This window comes from Rhamphochromis sp. 'chilingali' (genome assembly GCF_963969265.1).
Source record: "Rhamphochromis sp. 'chilingali' genome assembly, chromosome: 15".
NCBI classification, from domain to species: domain Eukaryota; kingdom Metazoa; phylum Chordata; class Actinopteri; order Cichliformes; family Cichlidae; genus Rhamphochromis; species Rhamphochromis sp. 'chilingali'.
Window position 1 is genome coordinate 32,218,553 of NC_137942.1, and position 23,358 is coordinate 32,241,910.

General features: G+C 41.1%; 1 protein-coding gene across 1 annotated transcript in view; it reads left to right on the forward strand.

Moving 5' to 3' along the window:
• Positions 1 to 12,581: 12,581 nt before the first annotated feature.
• LOC308411766 (beta-1,4 N-acetylgalactosaminyltransferase 2-like) overlaps positions 12,582 to 23,358 on the forward strand; it is a gene marked incomplete at both ends in the record, with an annotated part of 28,350 nt that continues 17,573 nt past the window's right edge. The window contains 5 exons of the mRNA XM_080905792.1: positions 12,582 to 12,721; positions 13,975 to 14,145; positions 14,351 to 14,457; positions 15,294 to 15,331; positions 16,815 to 16,881. Coding sequence (XP_080761918.1) covers positions 12,582 to 12,721; positions 13,975 to 14,145; positions 14,351 to 14,457; positions 15,294 to 15,331; positions 16,815 to 16,881 — 523 coding nt within the window. The remainder of the gene's footprint in view (positions 12,722 to 13,974; positions 14,146 to 14,350; positions 14,458 to 15,293; positions 15,332 to 16,814; positions 16,882 to 23,358) is intronic.

A 23,358-nucleotide genomic window follows, 5' to 3' on the forward strand; every position in this document is an offset into this window, starting at 1 on the left:
GCATCACAAAGAGCAGAGGAAGGGCTTGTTATGGAAGTTACTCAGTAGTCTTATAACCTATTAGAAGGAACCCAGCCACCAGTGGTCTACACAATCACAATATGCCCGCGCGTACATTGGAAGTCAAATGACTACACATATTTTTTTAATATGTTTACAATGTGCTTAAAAAATGAGAAAATATACTCTTTCGTCTACCCTTATCTACTGAATCTTAGTTTAATATAGCAGCAAAATATAAAAACTTGGCATTCAGCAATGGCCAGACTGATCCGGATAAACATTCCCTGCAAAAGAAAACTGGAACACAAACTATTTTCAATTCACTATAAGATTTATAAAATAAACATATAGAGACCTTTCGGACTTTTTCAAAGAGTTCCAGGTCAGCTATGTCTTCCAGGGCTGGATTTGCTGAATTTCCAACCAGAAGGGAAAATACTGTTGGTGACAGAAAGTTAGGTGGTGGACCACCATGTACTGCAATGGCTCTCCCAGAGATGTAGTACCAGTCCCCTCTGAGAGCTGCAAAGCAACAGAATAAAAGGAAAAGCAAAATTGTCAGTAATGTTGCCTGTAAAAATAAATATCAGTTAAACAGTTCCCACTATTAATCTTAGAAAAATAGGTAATTACCAGTACTGTCAAGAGCCAAGTTCTTGCAGTTTTCTTTCCCCTCAAACATGGCTGACCTGGCAATGGTGTCCATCAATAGTCTCAAGAATTCCCTCCTCGGCCCACCTAAATCAACCCCTTCCTCATTTTTCCCCATATCATCTGAGAATTTCACACAGATCATCAAGTTGGGATCATAAGATAGCCTTTGAAAACCACGCAAGGCTCCCTCCCACACAGCAGAGCGATTTATATTAAATTTGCACTGCTGTTTTGTGCTCATTTCGATAGTTCCAGCAGTATCTCTTGAACAGGGACTTTTTCTGCACTAAAAAAAGAAAATAAAACAGAAAATAAAATATATCAGCCATGTAGTCATGTTACAGAATTTGAGAATATGTGTCACACTGATCATAGAGAGTTAAAGCTTTAAAGGTTTATATTGATTTGACAATTCTGGAAAGCCCAAATTATGTCTCAAACTCAAATTCTGTATGTTTGTTACTCACATCTGATTCTCCAAGCTCGCAATTATAGCTTGATTTAAATCCTCATCATCTGAAGAATCGCCAGAAAGCGATGCCACGAGAGTTAAATATGAAGAATAATCTTCATCTTTAACGCTCATGGCAGGGATGTCTTCACTTCTTGCATTGAAATCTCTGCTGTGACTGCTTGTGCTAGGTTTGTCATCACTTCTTGCCATGTAGCCTTCATCACAAATGCTGTTCCCATCACTTCCTTGCTTTGCCCGTTGCCTTTTACCAACACTCCTTCGAATACAGTTGGTCCCAGTATCATCTTCTTCATCACTGCTAGTGCCAGGGTTATCACCTTTAACATGACTTCTTAACCTTGTAGTGACTTGGCTGCTCATGTCTTGTTGGATTTTTGAACTATCAACTTCAAAACAATCATTGTCACTGTCCTTATCAGTTGCACAACTGCTTAATGCTGATTTGGAGCTGATGTGGGAAGGATCTTTGTCTTCATCTGATTCACTCTTCAACAGAAAAAGACCAAAAACATATATCAAAAGCAAGTAATTATAGCTTATCTTAAAAAGATTAAAATAAGAAATATCCATATTGATTGCTCCCAAACACTTGTTTTAAATAAATATATTCTATTTTGCTAGAAGCCCAATTGTTGACATGTTTTTTCCCAAATCATGATTACTTTTCATTCTTTTAGTAACTTACTAAAAGTGTCCTTGATGGCCTTACATAGAGGGCTTTGGTTTTAAAAACCTTTAGGATCAGCATCCCATTCAGCTCCTGACCAACTTGGAGCTTTGGAGACACCAGCTTATTGCCACAAGCCATTAGAAACTCGAGGCTACAAAAAATAAATAGGGACAACAGCAATTGCTAATTAGTTAAATATTTTAAGTATTGGTTAAATATTTTATTATATATTGTTCTGTTTGTGTGTATGCTTTTATGACTTAAATTCTACTGGTATAGTCATATGTTTTTATAATGATGAATAATATTTTAAACTTCTTTACTTTGGTATATTATCTTTAAGTACAAGTCATTACATGAATACACACAGTAACAATAAACAATAGTATTTTACCTGACATCCTCTGGAATGCGTTCACCAAAGCTTTCCTTGAGGTGTTTCACGACAGTTTGGTTGTCCCAGGTCTTCTGGAATTCAAAAGCACTGAGGATGTGCCCATGTTTGTGTAACCGTAATTTTGAACCTTGTTTGCACACTACTCCCCATGATGGAGTTGGAAGTAGTATAACATCTTTGTTGAAATGGTCATGCTGCTGGGCCATAGCTCTGAAATATAAATATTAGATACCATAAACAACAGCAAGTGATAACTAATAATACTGAGATGCAGACAGCAGAACACTATCCAAACCCCTACACAGAATGCTTTCATAGACAAAATTGTTGTAGTTAGGCAAACATAAGGGTTAATTTTATATACTTTTTTTTATACTTTTCCGAGAATACGCGCTTCTTTTGTGGTTCGGACTCCTTCTGACATTTCTTTGGAGGTGGAGGAAAACCAAAGTAATTGCTTAAAGGAGCTTCTTCGACATCTTTAAGGGTTCTAAACAAATGTCTGTCCTCCTCCAGAAAATCCTATGTACGCAAACACGCGTTGCAACTTCTTATCTTGTGCGTGTCTTTTGTTTTGACAGCGAATGCGCACCTGCGGACCACTTATGTGCAGCCCTGGTTATTTAGCTCGTCATTGCAGCCACAGAAATTATTTTGTCCATGAAACCATAAAGCTGCACTTTCTTTTTGCCTTATAGTCTGATTTGTCATAACTTTTCCGTTTTGTGGTAAGCTTTTCTTTGGCTGTCACTTCTTCACCCTGACCTGTCTTATTTGGCTCAGCAGAACTAAAATATAAATCCTGCTGCTTTTACACGCGCACTCACATAATGCTCAGCGATTCTCTGCGCGATCAACCTCTCACATGTTTAAGCTGCGGGAGATTTCACTTGTCATGTTTGCATAGTAAGCTAACGATTGATAAGACGATGTCAGAGGAATTGGTGCGCAAATTATCATCACTCACCAATCAGTGCTGTCGCTCTCTATACACAGTTGCATAACACATAATTGCAAAGTGAAAGCAAAAAAACAAGCCCAAATTCAAACGCGATTTCAATATGTCACATATTGACAGTGGCTCACCGATGCCAATGACATAATTACCCAGCTACATTTCCGAAAGAATGCAAAAGCATAGACATATATTTTTCCTTCCTACGATAGCCCGACGGGCAGGGCAGAGATAGATTTTGGTAGCCTGGAAAAATCGCTAGCCCCAGGACGTCGGGCTAGCCATCTCTTCACTCTCATCAAGTGAAGAGATGGCTGTATCCACTACCACATTAAAAAATGTGGTTTCCATTTTTTTAAGTGCATCTTGTATGGGCTCATCTGGAGACTCATAACCGAAGTGCCTTTTGGTGGTTCTCAATCGCTTTTGTTGAAAATTCTGCTGAAAAGAGGTGAAAAAGCTGAAATTTGTGTTGAAAAGAGTTTAAAAAAATTTAACTGTTAACTGAAAGAAATGTGGGCCATAAGTGGGATTTGGACCCAGGCCTCCCAGTCTCAAAGCCGCTTTTCATCTCACTGAGCCAAAGTCATTCTCACAAAGAAGAGGTGGAGAGACTGACAATTTTGCTGAAATGAGCAGAAACAGCTCAGAATTGTGCTGATAAGAGGTGAAAAGGCTGAAAACTTTGCAGAAAAGAGATGAATCAGTGTTGAAAAGAGTTAAAAAAGTTTAACTGTTAACTGAAAGAAATGTTGCCATAAGTGGGATTCATCTCACTGAGCCAAAGTCATTCTCACAAAGAAGAGGTGGAGAGACTGACAATTTTGCTGAAATGAGCAGAAACAGCTGAGAATTGTGCTGATAAGAGGTGAAAAGGCTGAAAACTTTGCAGAAAAGAGATGAATCAGTAGAATTTCTGCTGAAAAGAGTTCAATCAGCAGAATTTCTGCTGAAAAGAGGTTTTTGCTGAAAACAGCTGAAAAAGCTAGTATTTGTGCTGAAAAGTGGTGAAAAAACTTAAAATTCTAATGAAAAGGGGTGAAAAAGCTGAAATTTGTGTTGAAGAGAGTTAAAAAAGTTTAACTGTTAACTGAAAGAAATGTTGCCATAAGCGGGATTTGAACCCGGGCCTCTCAGTCTGAGAACGGATGCTCAACTCACTGAGCTAAAACACAGGTCAACCCGGCAAGGAAAATCAGTGATGCCACTGATGATATGGCAGAAATGGGCAAAAAATATTGCAAAAAAAATTCAGGCATCCACACAATAAATAAATAAAAGTAGTGTAAAATCTATGGACAGTAAATTGTCTATGGACAAGTTTCCTACTTGCACTCCCTCTTTGAGAAACTTATGATTAAATGCAGGCGTTTTACTTGCACATATTTTTACCTCTCTTTGTTTTGTTTGGTTTTGTTGTTTGGTTTTTATTTCTGTTAATGAAGGGTGGAGATCTGTGCATGTACCAGTTGGTTGAGCTTTTTTTCTGCTGTTTCCAACCTTGCTCAGTGGTTCCGCCTCCTGTCTTTATCTAATGCTTTATTGTCCACTGTGATACCAGTTAACTCAAAAGAAAAACACTGCACCTTTCATAGATTTTGTTAGAAGTTGTTCAAGCTTTCCAAGAACAGTTTTTCTTCACTCGCTAATAATTTTTTTAAAATTATTGTGGCTCCATAAACAGCTGGAAGAAGAGGTAGGAAATTTGCTTTTTCTATACTTTTGTCATACCATAAGAATAAAAACCCAATATCTTTGTAATTATATAAATAAGTTATGTTAATTTTAATTTTTCCGATACTCTCTGATTCTGGCGCTGTGGTATTCATTAGTTCGTTTCATTATGAAAATTGTTCTTTAGCACAAAAGGGAAAGGAGCCCATACATTTATATTTATATACTTTATTAGGTACACCTGTTTGACAGCTATTTAACCTATCTGTTCAGTCATTTAGGGACGTAAACATGGTGAAAACAAGCTTCAGAAGATGGTGATTGACTAACTCTACACATAAAAAGTTGTATCACTGAGGCAAGCAAGAGAGAGTGGCTCTCCCCTGAGGTTTCACCTTAAAACTAAATTCCTGGATCTTTATTTCATATGAATTGTCTTTCTCCAATAAATATGCAGCCACAATAATAAAAGTAGTTTTTTAAACCTTAATATCATGGTGTGCCTTAAAAAAAGTAAAACTGCAAATAGTTTTTGTTTTGTTGATGTAAATTATGTTGATCATTATTGTTTCCCTCATCTGTGGAGACTCGGGAGAGTATTTTTTAAAAGATGTTAGAGGATTAAAGCCTATAAAGAAGAAAAGACACACCTCTTTAGCAAATACAATGTTATTTGCAGTCACTGAAGCATGGAGGTATGTGGTGTGTAATGTTCTGTTCAAAACTAGCTTATAGGTGTGTTGTGTCAAGCTTATTTCCTTTTTCTTTTTTTTTGCCTGTCCCGTTTGGTTTTTTTGTCATCAGAATTCTTGTCTAAAGGCGAAGAAAGATGCCCAACGGATTTACTTTACCAAATGGACCATCCCAGCCTTGCCGTAATGATCTATTTGATTCACCTTTTATTGTTTATTTTATTTTTTGTTTTCACTTGTTAGATACGGGACAGACTTGAATGAGGAAAAATGGGAAAGAAAGAGGGAAAAACAGCAGAGAAGAGGGACGGGGATGAAGGGAAAAAAACAAAAACCAACAAAATAAGCAGACAAAAAAAATACATATATCAATCACCTGGATCACCTGTTGAGAAAGCAAAAAGTAAATACTAAATAGTAAACATTATTGTGCAGCATGCAAGATCGACAGTGCACAGTGTGCTTTGAGGTAGGAGCCAAAAAGGGTGTAGTTTGTGTGTGTGAGCACCCGTGAGTATACCTGTGAGCATGAACGCGCTTGTTTTTAAAAGGTTCCTTCATGTAATGATCTGCTAGAGGGTGTGGGGGGGCCACAGCCCCGTCCACCAGGGCAAGAAGCAGGTATGGAGGAGATCAAAACTCCAGACATCCAGAGACCAAGGAAGACCAACAGAGGGGCAGCCGCGCCACTGTCCCAGAAAGAGCTGAGGAGAGCCCCAGATGAGAGCTCACTCAGCAGCCGCGGAGCAGAAGCCAGGGGGAGTTGCAGTGACGCGCCCGTGAGCTCCGCTGGCAGCCAGCTGTGCCAGAGTGACCCCACCCTCATGCTCTCATATGCAATTACTCAACACTCACCCAATGTGGAGACAGACATAGAGAGACACTATGTCTGGGAAGGTTCTCAGTCATCCAGGTCATCGTAGTCAAAGGAGCTTGCAAAGAAAAGCGTCTGGACTTCTTTAATTTGCTTGAAGATGTTTCACCTCTCATCCGAGAAGCTTCTTCATTTCTAAGGTCAAATGGTGGAGAGTCCCAGATATAAACCTAGTGGGAGTATCCCCCCACAGAGGGACAAAAGGACCCCTGATGATCCTCTAATCGCCTGAGCCAAGGTGTGAAACTGGGTGTGTGTCCCAATCAGCCAGAGTTTAAGGTGAGCTCATTGTGAAACCTGGCCCCACCTTATCATGCGAATTCCTGAGGTCAGATGGCCCAGGATGTGAGTGGGCGTTAAGGCGTCTGGGAAGGGATCTCAGAACTGGATTATAGATGGCAGAGAGTTGGTGTCGTAAACCCCCGCCTCTGTTCAAAGATGGTCGCTCACAGTGGACATAGATGGCTTCTTTCACTCCTCTTTCAAACCATCTGTCCTCTCTGTCCAAAATGTGGACATTGGCATCCTCGAAAGAGTGTCCTTTATCTCTTTGAAGGTTCTCAGTCCTTTGACCTTTAGATGCAGATGGACTGCTGAGTCTTGTCCTGTGGAGGTGGCTCTTCTGTGTTGTGCCATGCGCTTGTGAAGTGGCTGTTTGGTCTCTCCAATGTAGAGGTCTGAGCATTCCTCGCTGCACTGTACAGCATACACCACATTGTTAAGTCTGTGTTTTGGCGTTTTGTCTTTCGGGTGAACCAGTTTTTGTCTTAGCGTGTTGCTGGGTCTGAAATGCACCGGGATGTCATGCTTGGAGAAAACTCCTAAGTATTTCTGATACACCGGCTACATAGGGGATGACAATGTTGTTGCGTCTGTCCTTCTTATCCTCCCTCGCTGGTGTCTGGTCTTCTTTTCTGTGCCTCTTTGCTGACTTTAAGAACGCCCATTTAGGATAGCCGCACGTTTTGAGTGCTTCCTTTACATGTGTGTGTTCCTTCTTTTTCCCTTCAGGCTTAGAGGGAACATGTTCTGCCCAGTGGTGTAGGGTCCTAATTACTCCAAGTTTGTGTTCCAGAGGGTGATGGGAGTCAAAGAGGAGGTACTGGTCCGTGTGTGTGGGCTTCCGGTAAACTTCGATGTTGAGGTTGCCGTTCTCTTCAATGTGCACGGCGCAGTCCAGGAAAGGCAAACAGTTGTCTTTTGTGTCTTCCCTGGTGAACTTGATGTTTTTATCCACAGCGTAAATGTGCGCAGTGAAGGATTCCACTTCTTGTGTCTTGATTTTGACCCAGGTGTCGTCTACATATCTGTACCAGTGGCTGGGTACTCTTCCTTTGAAAGAGCCAAGAGCCTTCCTTTTCACTTACTCCATGTAAAGGTTGGCTACAAAGGTGACACGGGGGAGCCCATGGCACAGCCATGTTTTTGTCTGTAAAAGCCTTCGTTGTACTTGAAATATGTAGTGGTGAGGCAGAGGTCTAACAGTGTGCAAATCTGATGGGGTGTGAAGTTGGTCCTGTCCTCCAAGGAGCTGTCTTCTTGTAGTCGTTTTCTGACAGTCTCCACGGCCTCCGTGGTGGGTATGCAAGTGAAGAGAGAGACTACATCAAAGGACACCATGGTTTCATCTGGATCCAGGGTAAGTTTCTGGACCTTGTCGGTGAAGTCGGTGGAGTTCTTGATGTGGTGTGGGGTGTTCCCCACGAGAGGAGCAAGGATGGTAGCAAGGTGTTTAGCAATGTTATAAGTGGCTGAGTTTATGCTACTGACTATGGGTCTGAGTGGGACAGCTTCCTTGTGGATTTTAGGAAGTTCGTAAATGCAGGGTATGGCATCCCCTGGGTAAAGGCGGTGATATGTAAGGCGGTCAATGATTTTGTCCTTTTCAAAGTCTTGAAGGCAAGCTATAACTTTCTTTTTGTAGCTGCTTGTGGGGTCTCGCTTTAAGGCTTCGTAGGTATTGTTGTCACTGAGGAGAGTAGTGATCTTTGTGTGGTAATCTGTAGTGTTTAGGACCACGGTGCATCTTCCCTTATCAGCTGGTAAAACAGTGATGTTGTGGTCTTTGCTCAGGGAAGCGACGGCCTTCTTTTCTTGTATTGTGAGGTTGGATGGAGGGACTTTGGCATTGGAGAGGGTGGCTGAGACTTTCATCCTGATTTGCTCTGCTTCTGTCTGTGATAATTTATTAATCCGTATGGCAGATTCTGTGGCTGTGATGAGGTCCACTATGGGCAACTGTTGTGGAGAAATGGCAAAATTGAGTCCTTTGGCTAATACTCTCTTTTCAGGTTCAGTGAGATTCCGGGCTGAAAAGTTCTTTACCCATTGCTCCTGACTGTCTTCAGGTGTGTTTTCTTCTCTGGGTTGTGTAGGATCAGGATGAGGAGTGTGTGTTTTTGAAAGCAAGGTGTGAAATTTCCTGCATTGTCTTTCTTTTCCTTTATAGTGTGGTGCCCGCTGAGCCTTGACCATTTGAGCCTTGACTCCTCACCATTTGACTTTAGAACTGAAAAAGCTTCTCGGATGAGAGGTGAAACATCTTCAAGCAACTTAAAGAAGTCCAGGCGCTTTTGTTTGTAAGCTCCATAGAGAGACACTGTACACACAATCACACTCCCCAAGCGTACTCTAAGCCCCGGGTCTAGGTACCCTTGCCCCTGGAGGGGGAAACTGCACCCAGGCCGAGGTGGTGTTACCCTTTTCCCTTAGGTGGGGAGAAACAGACTCCGCAGCAGCAGGGAGGGCCCACATTCCAAACCCCAGTCGGACGGCAAACTCCTCCTCCTAGCCCCCCCGCTCCAGCAGGCCGCAGAGAACGGGGGTTGTGAGAAGACTCCAAACCTCCCTCCGCCCGCTCATATGTAGTGTTGATGCATGTGTGTTCTAAGTGTCCCTGCACAGTTACCAGCTGTCAGCTACTTAGAAAAGGATCCTGGTGTTATTTGTCTCTCAGAAACAGTTCATAACTTCCCTTCAACTCATTCATGTTAACTAAAAGGTAAACCTGTTTCTCCATCACAGCTCTGATGATTCAGTAAGGACATCTCCTGGTTTCATCTTCATGTTTCCCTCTCACCAGATAACCAAACCGATATCATGACCAGCAGGTTTACAGCTGTGGCTCCAGCAAACATCAGCTGATACTAGAAATTAATATTAAATAAATTCTAACAACAGCTGATCAAGCTTAAAAGTGCTGCTGTTGTTTAGCGTGACATCCACTGGTTTCCTCTTTCTGGCGCAAAGTGGGTGATAAATAAACAAGAGAGAAAAGCCGATCAGCTGATCATTGATCAGTTTCATGATTGAAGTAGAAACAGGAGAGGGAGGGGGAGAGGATGAGAGTAGAAGAGGCAGCTGTGCAACGTAAACACAGAATAAATCCATCTTTGTGTCTTTTTCATTGTAGCTGAAGTCCGGGACAAACTGTATTCCTTTTCACCTCAATACGAAACGCATGATATTTTCTCTGAATACGAGATGATTCCGTTTTTTACAGGACGGTTGGCAACTCTAATAATTAACCTTATGAACAAAATAAAGTTCAACATCAGTAACATAGCACCACCCAGCTGTATAGAAACTCCATCATGCTAGCTAGTACCCAGCACGAAAAAGTCAGCATAACGAAAATAAACTCCACCTAAACTTGGTTCATATCTGACTCAGATGGACTGCAGGTCATAACTTCTTAACTGAAGTTCAGTTCACCTGACACTCTCGGACTAGCAGCCGCTTCGGGTCTCTCCTCTTGCCTCCCTTTTCCTTCATCCACCTGCTGGCCTCCACCACTTGCTAATGTTATTGAATCTGTGGAAGCTCCGTGATAGCCACCACACAAAGTAACGAATAACGAGCCTATCTAAACCCCAGTAACGAGTAACGCGTTCCCGGTTTTGGCATAATAACTAGTTACCGTGCTCGTTACCACAATAATAACGTGTTACTTAATAATGCGTTAGTCCCAACACTGGTGGCCTGTTGATTGAATTTTGTGTTAGATTATGATATATTGTTTAACAATTATTCTCTTTTAAGCAATGTGTGTCCCAATATAAAGATGTGAAAGCAGTATTATGTTTACATCATAGTTAAATAATAATAATAAAAAAATATTAATATTTTTCCAAAATAATTGTGATTATCATTTTGATCCTACTTGTGCAGACCTAGTTTGCAATGTTAAAAACAAAATTATTTTAGTTCAAATTAATTTATTTTCAAACAGGCAAAGCAAAGATGAATCCAGTGCCTTAAAATTGCAGTTTGTCTGAACACAGGCAGATGGCGCTAATTGTGATCTACTGCCTGGACTAATGGACTAATCTTTTCCAATCCCATGAGCCCCTTTGCAGCCAAAAGGACTTAAAGTATTGAAGATACAGGCGATAAACTGTCAAAATGTGATTTCCAGTGTTTCTGTATTGTTTGTTTTTTTCATGTGTAATATCTCTGCTTATATTGGTAAACAGATTGTAGTCAAAGGGTTTACAAAGGGCTTATATATAAAATAAAAAAAATAATTTCTGTTGCAATCCTTATTATTCCATGATATTGTATCTAAATTTTATTCAATTCAGTCTTTTCTGGCCACTATCGTTATTAAGGCTGGGTATTGTCACTGAGTTCTAGAATCAATTCGATCCACGATTCGATTCGATTTGAATCGGGGACATTTTGCCTCAGTCAGAAATATTATAATTCAGATCATTTATCAGTACATTTCCATATTTTTATATCTATAAAAAGAAAGTTGACACTTGCGAGACTTTATCAAAGGTGTGAGCATCACAGCAGATGCTTTTGTGTCAAAGTAGCTGAGGATAAAACAGAAAAACATGAAGGTAATTTTCCTTTCCTGGGATTTTATAAAAATATTCTGCAGTAGATCAAAAATGAAAGAAAACCATTAATCAACATATGAACATTACCTGATGCTGCTGAAGTGAAGCAGAGCAAAGTTACAGAGGTTTTATTAGAGACACAGCCATGCTTTTTGCAATTTTGCATAATTTTAAAAAGTTTAAATTTGTTCAGTAGCTTATTAAACAGCGGAAATGAGGCTTTCTTTTCGAAAGTACTTAAAAGGAAAAAAAACAGTGGCCGACAGCGCTGTAAACAACGGTAGACTGAATAATGAAGAAAACAGATTTTTAGATTGGGAAACTGTTCTTGAAGTACACTGGGGGAGAGAGAGAGAGAGAGCTGTGCATGAAGTGTGATTTTATCATGGTGGAAGTAAAACAGGAAAAGTAAGAGGGAATTCATGACGATGTTTATCAAATGTGAAGCGTAGTTTGCTGCTTCATTTGCTGCTGTTTCATTGAATTTTGGTTGGAGAGAGATAAAACCTGCAGCTCAGAATCTAGCGCAAAAAATACACAAACACAAAGCGCAGACCTGCTGAAACATCAGAATCAGCGAGCTGTCGGCTTTCAGCCCCGACGACATGCTCGTGCCGTCGGGTGAGAAAGGCGACATCTCACTGATTCTGATGCGTCGGCGGGTCCGCGCTTTGTGTTTTTGTGCAGAATCCGCGTACCTGCTCTCATTTACTGTTTTAGCTGTTTGGTGGTTGTTGACATTTTGTGAGGTTTAACCTGAGATTCTGGCTTTTCAGGCAAATTAAATTTATATTAAAAAATCGGTTCAGGATTTTAATGAATCAATATCACGTTATCCATGCTAGAATCGATTTTAATCGATAAATCGATAATCAAAACCCACCCCTGATCATTATGCTGCTGCTATATTATTCTTATTTCAATTTCTGCTGCCTTCTTGGCCAGCTCACTCTTCAAAAACAAAAAACTAAAAAACAATTCTAATGTAAATGAGACTGTTCAACCAAATAAATAAAGGACATCTAAATGTCAACAAGTCATTTACAACAGCTTAAATTTTTTTGGCAAATACTGAAAATTCCTTTTTGGCAATTACACCGAAAGCTTCAACTGAGAGATGGAGGATGGACTTTTTTACAGACGCAAAGGAAACATTTTTTAAAAGAAAGTCATTTTTCATGTTAATTTTATACATGTTCGGTCATATCTAAGATGTGAGTCAAGACATAACAGATTTTATATGACTGATATGTCCATTTGTGAAGTTTAACTATTTAGATGTTAAAGATTTTGCCTTTGCTAATTAACCAACTGTAATGTGTATTTCTGTGTATTAACAGATGTATATCTATACAAACGCAAAGCTTTTTGCATTTGCTGTTGTTGGTGTGCTGTTCATCATATTTGCATTCTATATGGGGAATTCATGTAAATGGGCAAATGAGCTACCCAACAACAATCTTCCAACATCAAAACAAAGGTAAATTATTCCTGTATCGTGTGTCTGTGTGTGTGGACAAACTGTCCTCTTCAAACTTGTATGTTATACATTTTTCTTTTCATGGCAGATAGACTGAAGCAACTGAGTGAGAAGGATAAAGTGATGTAGCTAAAACAGTGCTGAAAGTGACCCGTGCACAATATTTGTAAGACCCTTTGAAAAGAATGGTAAATGGCCTGTATTTATATAGCGCTTTACTAGTCCCTAAGGACCCCAAAGCGCTTTACATATCCAGTCATCCACCCATTCATGCACACATTCACACACTGGTGATGGCAAGCTACATTGTAGCCACAGCCACCCTGGGGCGCACTGACAGAGGCGAGGCTGCCGGACACTGGCACCACCGGGCCCTCTGACCACCACCAGTAGGCAACGGGTCAAGTGTCTTGCCCAAGGACACAACGACGAGACTGTCCAAGCCGGGGCTTGAACCGACAACCTTCCAATTACTCTTGAGCCACGATCGCCCCAAGAAGCTGAAAGTCTGCACGTCAATTATGTATTGATTATTTGATAGTGTCTTTGTCACAATCATTATAGAGGGCACTGCATATATGTTCAGAAATTTTCTGGGAGATTTAAGAATGATCACTAATTCATTTTATTCAACACTGCATATTTACTGTTTCCGGTCAACAATGACCAATCACTAGAAATTAATAGTGGAGACAACAATTAGTGTAAATAACTGAGTTCAGGTACATCCTCTTTTGTCAGATGGCCATAAACACACACACACACACACACACTGGGTTCCCTAGCAACTACACTGGAAATGTTTGCACAATAGAGCCTCACTTCCATGCCAACAACTCCTCTGTTGGCAGCATCATTGTATCATTGAACTTTTCTCGTAGATTTGGTGTAAAATGCTTTTTTGAGGCCTTGCTCAGAGGTCAGTGGGTGTCAGCACCATGACAAGGTGATATATAACCTAAGTGAGGCTCTTTACTACTTATTTGATCACTACACTGGTGAGGACGAGAGATGCCAGGAAACTGACGGTGGGGATGCATTAGAGGAGAAATTGTCTGCATCAGAATATAATCCATGCAATCTAGACCAAGAAATGACTGATGAGGAGGAATCTAATGATGACTAGGATGGCCATGCTGAGGCTGCCATAAGGATCACATCATATAAGGACATACTTTCTTTTATACTTGACTGTAGTAGTTCATTTAAATGTTGATGTTGAATTGTGACTCTTCAGGACTTCCATATTACAGGGACCCTTCAGGATCTCTAAATTATAAGTCATCTTTGCCCACACAACATCGCTTACCTGGTCCATGCACTTGTCCTGATGGCTTTACAGTTCTCAAAGACCAAATCCCAAAAGACCAGTATGAGGAATTAATGCAGCGACGAGCTAAAGAGTTCCAGCAATACAAAGCCAGGTAGAAGATGGATGTATGGGTGCGAGCTTTCCGTGAACTGTTAGACTTACAGTGCAGTAATAAATGAATTAAAATGTGTGTGTGTGTGTGTGTGTGTGTGTGTGTGTGTGTGTGTGTGTGTGTGTGTGTGTGTGTGTGTGTGTGTGTCATACTGAGCATTCAAAATTATTTTGTTTAATTTTTTCCAAATCCATCTCCTCAACAGGACTAATTCAATACTATCCAAGCTACTTTTTGCTTTGCCTAACTCTCCTCTGCAGTATCCTATCCAGGGCGTTATAGTACGACCCTTGACTGCAACTGCGATACCAGGTATGTTAAGCTCAACATATGCTTCGGTCACCAATGTTTTAGTTTTTATGTTCCTATAAAAATATAAATACAAATAGAATAGGAAGGCAACAAGGCCATGGTTCACAATTGTTTATGAACATAAGGTTAACATGAAAGTGATCATAGTAGTTTTTATAAAAGTAAGCTGTCAGTAGTCAGATCAAAAACAGCACTGAACAAATACATCTGCAAAGAAGTAGTTATTTGGTGATTCAGAGTCAATTGACTAGGTAAACTTAAGTCATTTAAAAAACAGCTAGAAAAAGCTACATTTCCTGTGAAAATGGCAGGTGAATGCCATGTAGTGGAAATGGTCTTTGAAAAACTGCTGAAGAAGCAGGACTATCTGCTGAAAAGAGGTAAAAAAGCTGAAAGGCCACAGATAGTCAAACCTACGCCCCCCGTTGTCAGGGTGCCTGCTCATCTCAGTGAGCTACAACGGTGCTCATGCCAGCAAGCCAAACCGGTGTGCAGAAGAAACTGCACTGTCTGCTGAAAAAAATGTTACCACGAGAAAGACTGGAATTCACGCCTCCCGCTCTCAGAACGCCTGCTTATCTCAGTTAGCTAAAACACAGCTCACCCCAGCGAGCTAAACCAGCAACCACACTTGTAGTGTGGTCCCAATCATGTTAATGGGACAAAAAATTGCACAAAAACCGTAATATTTTAAAACGTATAAAAAACTGAGTGAAAGATAGCTGAGGTTTCCTCAAGAACTCACCTTGCAACACTGGTGTAAAGTGAAAAGATGATGTGAATATGTGTATTTGAGTAGAAGGACTAAGTGACACTGAAGGTAGTTTTTATTTCAGGTTTAGCTCTGCATGCTGAAGAAGGAACAAGCTATAAGGTTGGTCTGATATCACAGATTAGAAACAGGCAGATCTCACCCAGATCTGCCTGACTGAATGGTAGAGGTTGGCTGGTTTATAAAAGTTGGCTGCTGAATGTTTGTAAAGTTCAAAGATGTGTATGCTTATTTTATTTTATAAAAGGCAATGATGTTCAAAACAATTAAATTGTACTGAAAAGTTAAACATAATTAATTGTCTCTGATCACCTCTGAGACTGTCACTAATTTTGATGTACAAATCTGGGGATTTTTGTAAATATTACAAGCAATTATACTTCTTTCTTCTTTGACATGATTTTTTAATCAATGTACAGCAGCCATATTGGGTGACCTTGGGATTTTATAGAGCTTGCTACTGAAAATGCTTTGATTTTGAGAGCCAGTATCATATTCTGAGTTTAAGTTCACATTTTCTCATTTTTATGCCAAGAGAATTATATACTATATACCAACTGTCAAAAAATGTATTATTGCATTCATGTGTGGCAAACAAGGCTTGGTATACAATCTGCATAGTCAGTATGGGATACAAATAATATCAGGCTGATCCTGCCACAATTTGTTGTCACCCAGAGTGGGCACTCCACCCATTTTTTAGCTGACGTGGCAGTTTTCAAAAAAACAGCAGGAATCACCTGATTTGTGATACGATATGTATCACATGAGCAACAGATACTTGTTATAGTTGTTAGTTCATTGGCCTTGAGACTAGACCAGAAGAAATAATGAAGGACATTATTGTACATTGACCAGAGAAATAGGCTAAATTTTGAACCTGGAACAGGGCATGGAGATATCATTTAGTACAGTTTTTTATGTATAAAATCAGTCTAGCAGTACATTGAAACAGCAATGACCAAAAGGACGACAAGCTTTTATAAATTTTCTTCCATGAGGTTCTAGTCTTACGTGTGTAGTCTTACCACTACAATAATAGCTGCCAATTATCAATTACAGCCCCTTTTGGTAGTTGATTTTGAAATTTCTCAAACAGCACAAGCTCACATGATAGATTTTAACTTTATTAGCCTTTGACATTTGTCTAAAAGCACCCTCTTGCAACCTCTACATAAGTTGGGGTGGCAGGTTTATTTCATATTCCTAAATTTTTACTTTTAAGATTCACGCACTGAAACTTATGCTTGCAGGACAGTGGATTTCACAATATAATTCAAACTGTCCTCAGTTGAAGAAGCTGTGCGTACTTGCGTTTCCCACTATTTTGCAATCTAACAAGACAGACCACACACCCTTTGGGCTGTGTAGTGCACCTGATATGCACTGAATGCTATAAAACTATAGGAACGCTGAAAAATATGTATTTGCATCAGGTTCTCAGTTTCCGTCTCACTTTAAAGCTTTCTTCTGGTTTAAAAAGACAGCTTGAGTGGTGGTGCAGTTTTGTGGAGGTGGTAGTAGTATTGGTATTGCTAAAATTACTCAGAGTGCTTTTTAGTTTATTCATGTGTTTCTATTCTAGGTTTTCTTAACTGTGTCAAATGGTGTCCTAACCACAGAAACTCCAACTGCAGAGGCCACTGTTCAAGGTGAGTTTCCAAGTCAAAGGTAAATTTATATATACACTGGTACCAAATTAACATTGGTTTGGGTTTTTTCTTTTGTTATTTTTAATTATTGAATATTATTAGCTTGCTTTTTTTCTCTTTGTTTCATTGTTTTTTGTTCCTGTGTCCCCAATAGAAGGATGAACACTGTACAGAAAATGCTAATATTTATATAATTATTTTGGATGAAAATTTGAGCAGCGGAAGACTAGTAAAAGCTAGGTGTAAGGTAAACTATATGCCAAGAGTGAACAAGACATTGATACACTGATCCATACCAGTACAGCGTCTACAGCAATTACATTGGAATATCATTCAAACTGGAGAAGTTTATTTGAATGGTAACAAAGAGAGGAAAGGTAGTCAGAACTAAGGGGATTGCACTTGTTGATCTGTGGGACCAGCACCCGAATACAGGAAGTTTGATCATATGAGTATTACTTCAGTGCAGAGCTTGGAAGGAGCTAGTAGGTGAGGGGACTCCCCCAGTTCTAATTGCCTCTAATTTCTAAATACCCCAGTACCCCAGCTAAACTGAGAGGACTGAGTAGCCTTACAGGCCCAGTATGTACCGGTCACAGCTGTTGCAGCAGCGCCCCTCTTGTTCAGTGTTCTTGGAATATGACTGGGTTTAGTTTAGTGGCCTGGAGTGTAAGACTCAAGGTTCTGAGTTCAATTTCTCTAGCCACACCTGATGGCCAGGGCTTTTCCCGTGGAGGCTAGCAGGCCTCAGACCAAAGAAGCTACATGGGTCCAACTACCACCATGGTGGGAGTATACTTGAATCCTCCACCCTCCAACAAGTTTTCTTTCCAGACATTGAGATTTTCTCCAATGAATGAGAAGTTGCTTCTCTATGCCTTTGGGTTGGGGAAAAGGTCCTGACTATCATTTGTCTGTGTGCCAAATGACACTTCAGAGTGCTCAGCCTTCTTGGGGTCATTTGTTGGAGTGCTGGGAAGTGTGCCATCTGGGGATTCCATTGTTCTACTCCATAACTTCACATGGGCAATGATAGCGGGACCTGGAGAGGTGTCATAGGGAGGAATAGGCTGTTATATCTGAATGGAGTTCTGTTACTGGACTTCAGTGTTAACGACAACATAACACCACGATTGAGGGTATTCATAAGTGAATGTGGCACCAGAACACTATGTAGAAGGTTGATGGTCAGTTTTGTAATCGTATTATCAAATCTGCAGCCATAAGTCATGGACACTCATGTGCAGAGATGAGATGCGCCGCTAGTTGATCACCACCTGGTGATCAGTTGTGGCAGAAAATTCTGGACAGACCTGGTGAGGGTATGCTGCAGGCAGGGGCCATCTTCAATTCCCACTGTAATTTAATTTATTCCATTTTTTTTTCCATTCATTCGCTTCCGCTTATCCTTTTCAGGGTGAGAGAAAGAAGACAGGATAAAAGACATGCTGTGGAAGAGAGACAGAGATTAATAACAGATATGATTCAATGCAAAGAGGTCTGTTAATACATAGTGAGTGAGAAAGGTGACTGGAAAGGAAAAACTCAATGCATCATGGGAATCCCCCGGCAGCCTACGTCTATTGCAGCATAACTAAGGGAGGATTCAGGGTCACCTGGTCCAGCCCTAACTATATGCTTTAGCAAAAAGGAAAGTTTGAAGCCTAATCTTGAAAGTAGAGATAGTGTCTGTCTCCCGAATCCAAACTGGAAGCTGGTTCCACAGAAGAGGGGCCTGAAAACTGAAGGCTCTGCCTCCCATTCTACTTTTAAATACTCTAGGAACAACAAGTAGGCCTGCAGAGCGAGAGCGAAGTGCTCTAATAGGGTGATATGGTACTACAAGGTCATTAAGATAAGATGGGGCCTGATTATTTAAGACCTTGTATGTGAGGAGCAGGATTTTGAATTCAATTCTGGTTTTAACAGGAAGCCAATGAAGGGAAACCAAAACAGGAGAAATCTGCTCTCTTTTTCTAGTCCCTGTCAGCACTCTTGCTGCAGCATTTTGGATTAGCTGAAGGCTTTTCAGCGAGTTTTTTGGACATCCTGATAATAATGAATTGCAGTAGTAAAGCCTGGAAGTAATAGCTGTAGAAGACGCATGGCAGATCCTACCACATTGTCACACTTTCAAACACTTCTTTATTCTGTTGGCGTTTGTTTTACACTTGGCTGCAGCTTTTCACCTGCCAGCCACACATACACAATAACAACACTCAGGCCCCAGTTCACTCTTTTATGGAGAGAGGCGTGATGATCTCATGCAGCTCAGGTGTGTTTTCCTCCACCGCAGTGTGCCACGAACCACGCCCCATCACACCTCAACTGCACTCTGAGGGAGGCTGGGAACAGTGAATCTGAGTGGATCATGTGCTGCATTTCTAAATTGGCAACAAGGGGCTGCGGCTTGTAGAGCCTGTGGGACTCCAGAGGCAACTGACAGGTTGCAGGCTAAGCAAAGTACAGTTGTGGGTCTTATGTGGCTGATTCAAAAATGTAGGGGTGGAGTTCATTGAGACCATGGTAGAAGAACTTTTTATTTTTCTAAATGTATATAAATTATTTGCTAAAACCAGAACACAATATTGTGGTCTAATAGAATACATGTTTGGTGTTTGGAAGAATTGTTTCCAGTGCCTTCACAAAACACTTTATTATGTTTAGAAAACAAATGGTAACACAACTCAAGTGCGGGACTCAGGCAAAACAACAAGGCAGAAGAAGTAGTTAAAGACTTAAAGATATTTACAAATAATTTAAACTGGGGTGAGTGACTAATTCGACTTAAACAAACACAAAACACATGAGTGATCTTTTACGTGGGCAAGAGTCTTGACTAAACACAAATATCAGATTAACTTGAGTGAGACACTGTGTCAAGAGATGTATTCTAAAACACTTCAGCTGAGAATCAGAGAGGAGAAACACACAGTTTTACTTGCATCAAGGACAGCCACAGAGCACCTGCACGAGAGTGAGAGCTCAGGGACTCGTGCTCCGCCACTGCCCTGGTCTTTATTTATAGACATCAGTGGGTGTTGGTTCCTTACATTGGAATGTGGATGGAGAGCTGCACTGGTCCTTTTGAACAGTTGTTGATTGCACTGCTGACTCACACATTAAGGTCAATGAAGGTCAAATGAAGGGTTTTCATGTACTCAGCCTAAAGTGTGTCTGATCCTTCCACTGTCTAGGTGGTAATTATCTGTTATGTTCTACAAAGATTGCTGGCTCTCCATTATTTCTGTCAGTAACACATTAAACTATCCGTTATTACTTTTTTTTTTAGATTTTTATAATTTTTTTCCTGTAACATGTGTAAAATAAAAATTGCAATCTCAAAAGACTGAATTCATAAAAGAGTAATGTGATAAAATTTAGAAGACAAAGACATATACATGTGTTCTTTTTCTTACAAGGTATCTTGACACTTTTTTAAAAGCACTACCCTGCAACCCTACCCTTTTTTATTACATCTTTTTATATTATGATGGTTTTCCCTTGGACTTGCCTCCATAGCTCCATACAATTTTAGACATCGTGTCTCCTCAATCAGCGTAGTATTGGTGGTTTTACATGAATCTTATTTGGTAAAGTTCAGGGCTTCATATTGTTGTTGTCAATTATCAGTAACTAATTAATTTTGGCTGGGCTAGCGTGGTAGTTAACACTGTTGCCTCACAGCAAGAAGTGTTATATCTTCACTCCGGGTTACTAGTATAACAATGATACTCGGACCACGACGTAACTTGAGGTATTTATTATAACGGCATAACTTAACATGGAGCTAGCCCGAGCGACAGCCTAAAGCTTTTTATCCCATAATGCATCTGGGCGTGACCGCTACGGGTCCTGTTATAACCCAAAATACACAACATCTCCTCCCCTCTTACAAAGGATGTACTACGAAATAAACAGGTGATCTACTCACAAACTTCAGTCTTCACTGGCACATGACAGTAATAGCCTCACAAACATTTCACCTCTTATTAACTGTAAGGTTACAACACCAACTCTTTTAATTGCTATCTTGGGGAGTGAGGGTGGACTACCTCAACCTCCCCCATGACCCATGGGGATTATTCTGCCCCGTTCATTTGGGTCAGGTGCCATCTAATAACTCAGACGAACAGGAGGCCGCCGCTCTCTGTTGGGGTAACATCAGTCTGTGTGCTCTCTTGTGGAGCCTTTGTTCCTGACACCGAAGATGTCTCAGTCTCTCTTACAGTCTCATTTACAGGTGGAACCACTGTTCCTGATGTGGTGGAGTTCTCTACTTGTGTGTGTGAAGGGGCTGCCGAGTCGATGAGTGCATTTCCAAGATCTCCGCAAGACCCTTCTGCAGACACTGGTGCGGACCGGAGTAGCTGATCCACGTGTCTTCTCCACACTCCATCGGCCACCTGAACTGTATATGAAACTGGACCAGTTTGAGCAATGACAGTTGCAGGAACCCACTTGTGTACTCCTCGGTAGTTCCTGGCCTGCACTTACTCGCCGGTGCTGAAGACTCTGTCCTTGACCTTTTGACCCCTGTACATGATTTGTTTCTCTTGTTTTTGTACAGTGTCCTTCACAGTTGAGGGTTTCAAAAGATCAAAGGTAGTGCGCAGATCTCTTTTGAACATTGCGTTGGCAGGAGATGTCCTTGTGGTAGCATGTGGACTATTCCGGTAGTTAAGCAGAAACTTGTGCAGTCTCTGATGCAGTGTTCCTTGGCCTTGTGATGTTTTCAGTGCATGTTTCATTGTCTGAACAAACCTTTCTGCAAGACCATTCGTTGCAGGATGGTATGGAGCTGACGTAATGTGCTGCACTCCATTAGCCTGTAGGAAAGCCTCCATTTCCTGTGAAACCAGTTGAGGTCCATTGTCAGAGACTATCTGAGTAGGAGATCCAAACCTACTGAACATTTCTCCTAGAGCTTCTATGGTCTTTTCAGTGGTGGCTGATTTCATGATGGTCACTTCAGGCCATTTACTGTGTGCATCAACAGCTACAAGAAACATTTTGTCCTCGTATGGACCTGCAAAGTCAATGTGTACCCAATGCCATGGCTCCTGTGGGAACTCCCAGGGATGGAGAGGAGCAAGTGGTGGGTTTTTCCGGACCATCTGACACGAAGAGCAGTTTTTAGCAATCTCCTCAATCTGTTTGTCCATATTTGGCCACCAAAAATAGCTTCTCGCTATTTCCTTCATTCTCACTATTCCACTATGTCCTGCATGCAGTTGCTTCAACAGTTTTGGTCGCAATGACATGGGAATGATGACTCTCCTCCCCCACAGCAAACATCCCGCCTGAACAGAAAGCTCCGCCCGCTTTCCCAGGAAAGCCTTCAGGTCTACACCCTTACTTGCAGGCAGACCCTTAATGATCCAGTCCAGCACTGCTGCCAACACAGGGTCAATTCTGGATGCCTTTTTCACCTGCACAGCCGAAACAGGTGCTGTCTCTACCTCCCTGAAGTAGAGGATCTCAACTGTGTCAGAGACGGGTTTTTTAACAGGAAGGGGTAACCTGGACAACCCATCTGCATTGCAATGAGACTCCGATTTGCAATACTTGATGTCATAAGAATGTCCTGACAATATCAACGCCCACCTCTGGAGACGTGAAGCAGCAAGAGATGGAATCCCTGTATAGGGTCCCAGGATGGTTGTGAGAGGCCTATGGTCAGTAAACAGTGTAAACTTCCTACCGTACAGGTACTGGTGGAATTTCCGAACACTGAATACAATGCTCAGCGCCTCTCGTTCCAGCTGAGCATAGTTGGACTCTGCTGTGTTTAATCAGAATCAGAATCAGAAAGGTTTTATTGCCAAATGTTGAGCAGGTTTACAACATTAGGAAATTGCTGCGGTGCTTCAGTGCAAACATACTGTCATAAATTACGCTTAAATAGACATGAAAATAAAAATGAGAATAAGAATTAAAAGTGCTAAGTAGATAGATAGATATATACATGATATATACATGAGTGCAGGTGGTGATCAGTGCCAAACATGGAATGATGCAGTGAACACAGCGTAGGGTCATGTGTTAGTGGTGGGAACAGTCATACGGTTATTGTTCATGTGTCCAACAGCAGAGGGGAAGAAACTGTTCTTATGGCAAGAGGTTCTGGTGCGAATGGACCGGAGCCTCCTGCCTGAGGGGAGCAGGTCAAACAGACTGTGTCCAGGGTGAGAAGGGTCAGCTGAGATCCGAGCTGCACGCCCCAGTGTCCTGGAGCTGTACAGGTCCTGCAGAGATGGGAGTCTGCAGCCAATCACCTTCTCAGCAGAGCGCACAACACGCTGCAGTCTCTGTTTGTCCCTGATAGTGGCTCCAGCGTACCACACGGTGATGGAGGAGGTGAGGATGGACTCGATGATTGCAGTGTAGAACTGCATCATCGTCCGTGTTGGCAGGTTGAATTTCTTCAGCTGCCTCAGGAAGTACATCCTCTGCTGGGCTTTCTTAATGACGGAG